The following is a 2,472-nucleotide window of genomic DNA, read 5'->3' on the forward strand; positions in this document are numbered from 1 at the left end:
CTGGAACCAGTGACATATTTCTATTTACATTTGTAGTACTTTCATTCAAATAATGTCATGAGTAAGTACAAACATCTGACTCTTCTACTGTACTTGTAATCAAGCACTTATATATTGAAATATACATTATTTTATTATAAATTACTTTCCTTTTATTCTTCTTCCATATTTCAGTTAAAATTTTATGTTGATTTTTTAAAAAAATTATATGTACCTAGATATATCTGAATTTCATTTCAAGATAATACAGGGGCATTGTGAATTTTTTTTTTTTTTTTTTTTATAAAAAGGGGACAATGAATCTGATAGGGGTGAGAATCACTAGTTTAAACCAATCACGGTAATCCTAGTCTCTTTGCCAGGACGGGTGGGCATAGGCAAGCCATCCAGTCTGTCCAATGACACATGATGGAGTGTCCTGGAGGACTTCTAGGAAAAGTTTCTTTGCTGTTGGGAGAGAGGAAGAAATGGTGCTTCTCTCTTTTCATGTCAGTTTGTGATGGCTTGAAGAGCTGTAACCATCTTAATATCAGCCTGAGGATAAAGTAAGCACAGTGAGGCGGCTCCAGGACAATCCCAGGCAGACTGGATGGCTTGCCTATGCATCTGAAGTCCGCCCAACCTTTGGACTTCTAGCTTTATACTGTAATAAATTCTTTTATGGATAAGCCAAGTTAAATCAGGTTTTCTCTTTTTGCAGCTGAAAGTGGCCTTGTAGAAATGATACTGGGGAAAGCAGTGTAGTATAGTAGAGAAACCGTAAGCCTGGGAGTCAGCTATATTGAAGTTCAAATCTTGATTCTGTGATTTACTAGCTGTATCACCTTGGACAAATTACTTAACCTCTCTGAGCCTTAACCTCCACATTTATAAATTGGAAATAGGAATACCTGCTTTACATGGCCATTATGAGGATTAACAAACTAATACTTTTCAAGCTCTTAACCTAGTGCTTGGCATGTTGCAAGCATTCAATAGCCGATGGCTATTATTAACTATTTTTATGTGGAGGCAGGAAAAAGACTCACAGCAGTCTGAGCAGTGATGTGTGTGCAGCCCACGATTTTGGCTCCAGCCAAAGGTTTTTCTCCTTGAGCTCTCTTCCTTAAAGCCATCAGTGCCGGCATTTCTGAAAAAGCCCAATATACACATAGCAATATTAGAGAGGAGAAAATGAGAGACAAAGAATAAACATAAAACCTTATTCTTAAGGTAAGATCCCACTACTGATCAGGTTTCTGTTGGATTTTCTCAAGGGATCAAGATATTAAACCTGATTTTTCTGTTATAAGGGGCTTTCAGAGGCAAATATCCAGTGTTCTGATTGCCTGTATTCTAATGCTCACCAGCTAGTCTCTCCCAATTTTCCTTGTATAGGGGTTCCTTCTACACCTGCCAGAGTTCACTTCCTCTCTGCAAAGTGTTCCTTGAGCTCAGATTTTTTGTTGTTGTTGTAAGTACTCTTCAATATCACACCGAAATTTTACAAACTGCTAGGCCCCAGGATGTAAAAAGTGATTAACATGGACAAAAAGACATGGGCAACTTGAGAGGAAAAGTGCTTGCTTTCTTTACCTTGTTCAGCAATTTCAATTTCTCTTCGTCCAAACTCTGCCTGTTTGATGTTCTTGACACAGAAGTCACTGCTTCCCTTAGAGTTCTTTTGCTGCTTGTCCCTGGGAGATGTCTCATCATCAGAGCTATCTGTATATGAAGCCGCTGGAATGACAGAATAAAAAACCCTCAGATAAGAAAAAAAAAAAATGGCTTCTTCAAAAACTCCAGACCATGGAGTGAACTGAAGCTTCTCTGGTCATCCAGCACCATACAAATTAGCACATCTGGTGAGCACCTAAGTGGCAGAGTGGAGCTGTCTCAATCATCTCCCACGGAAAGTGCTACCCAGAAGTCAAAAAGAGGGAGATGAGAGAGGTTGCCAAAGACATTCCCCCTGGATAGCAATAAGGTGGAATCTAGGGCTAACTTTATCTTCAGAACATGCAGAGGTCCTTGAATATGCAAAAGGAGGGAGGTTACACCATGGTAGCAATGGGTTACTGTTCTTAATGCAAGATTGCGATCATTAACTTATGGGTTTCTGGGATCCTAGTGACCCTTCTTTCTCTGCTGCTTAAACGCTTGATGTAATTTGTGTTTTAGTACAATAACTAAATAGATAAGACCTAGAAAACAAGGAACCCATGGGAAAGTAATTAAGAACTACACAAAAAGTGTTTGTTTGACATAACAGAGCTTTCTTTTTTAAGACTGGCTCTGATGAGGCTGAACTGTGCCTGCAGACCCAATTAGACACTGACAATGAAGTATTCAGTGTGCTCTCCCTTCTTGCTGGTCTCAGTGGGTCCTGAATTAGGCATTTTAGATTCCCAAGGAAGCAGATAAATCCTCTTTTGGGATAATAAAATACTCTGACGACTAATCCATTTAGCAATATACACCAGAGGGTGGAAG

At 39.3% G+C, this 2,472-nt stretch overlaps 1 protein-coding gene across 1 annotated transcript; it reads right to left on the reverse strand.

Moving 5' to 3' along the window:
* Positions 1 to 974: 974 nt before the first annotated feature.
* On the reverse strand, positions 975 to 1,719 carry LOC105310614 (putative adenosylhomocysteinase 3; the record flags this gene model as incomplete). Its single annotated transcript, XM_011386768.2, has 2 exons — positions 975 to 1,129; positions 1,576 to 1,719. Coding segments are annotated over 2 exons (272 nt in total), but the record flags the coding sequence as incomplete, so codon positions are not given.
* Positions 1,720 to 2,472: the final 753 nt, after the last annotated feature.

The sequence above is a fragment of the Pteropus vampyrus genome, unplaced genomic scaffold (genome assembly GCF_000151845.1).
Source record: "Pteropus vampyrus isolate Shadow unplaced genomic scaffold, Pvam_2.0 Scaffold7329, whole genome shotgun sequence".
Taxonomy (NCBI): domain Eukaryota; kingdom Metazoa; phylum Chordata; class Mammalia; order Chiroptera; family Pteropodidae; genus Pteropus; species Pteropus vampyrus.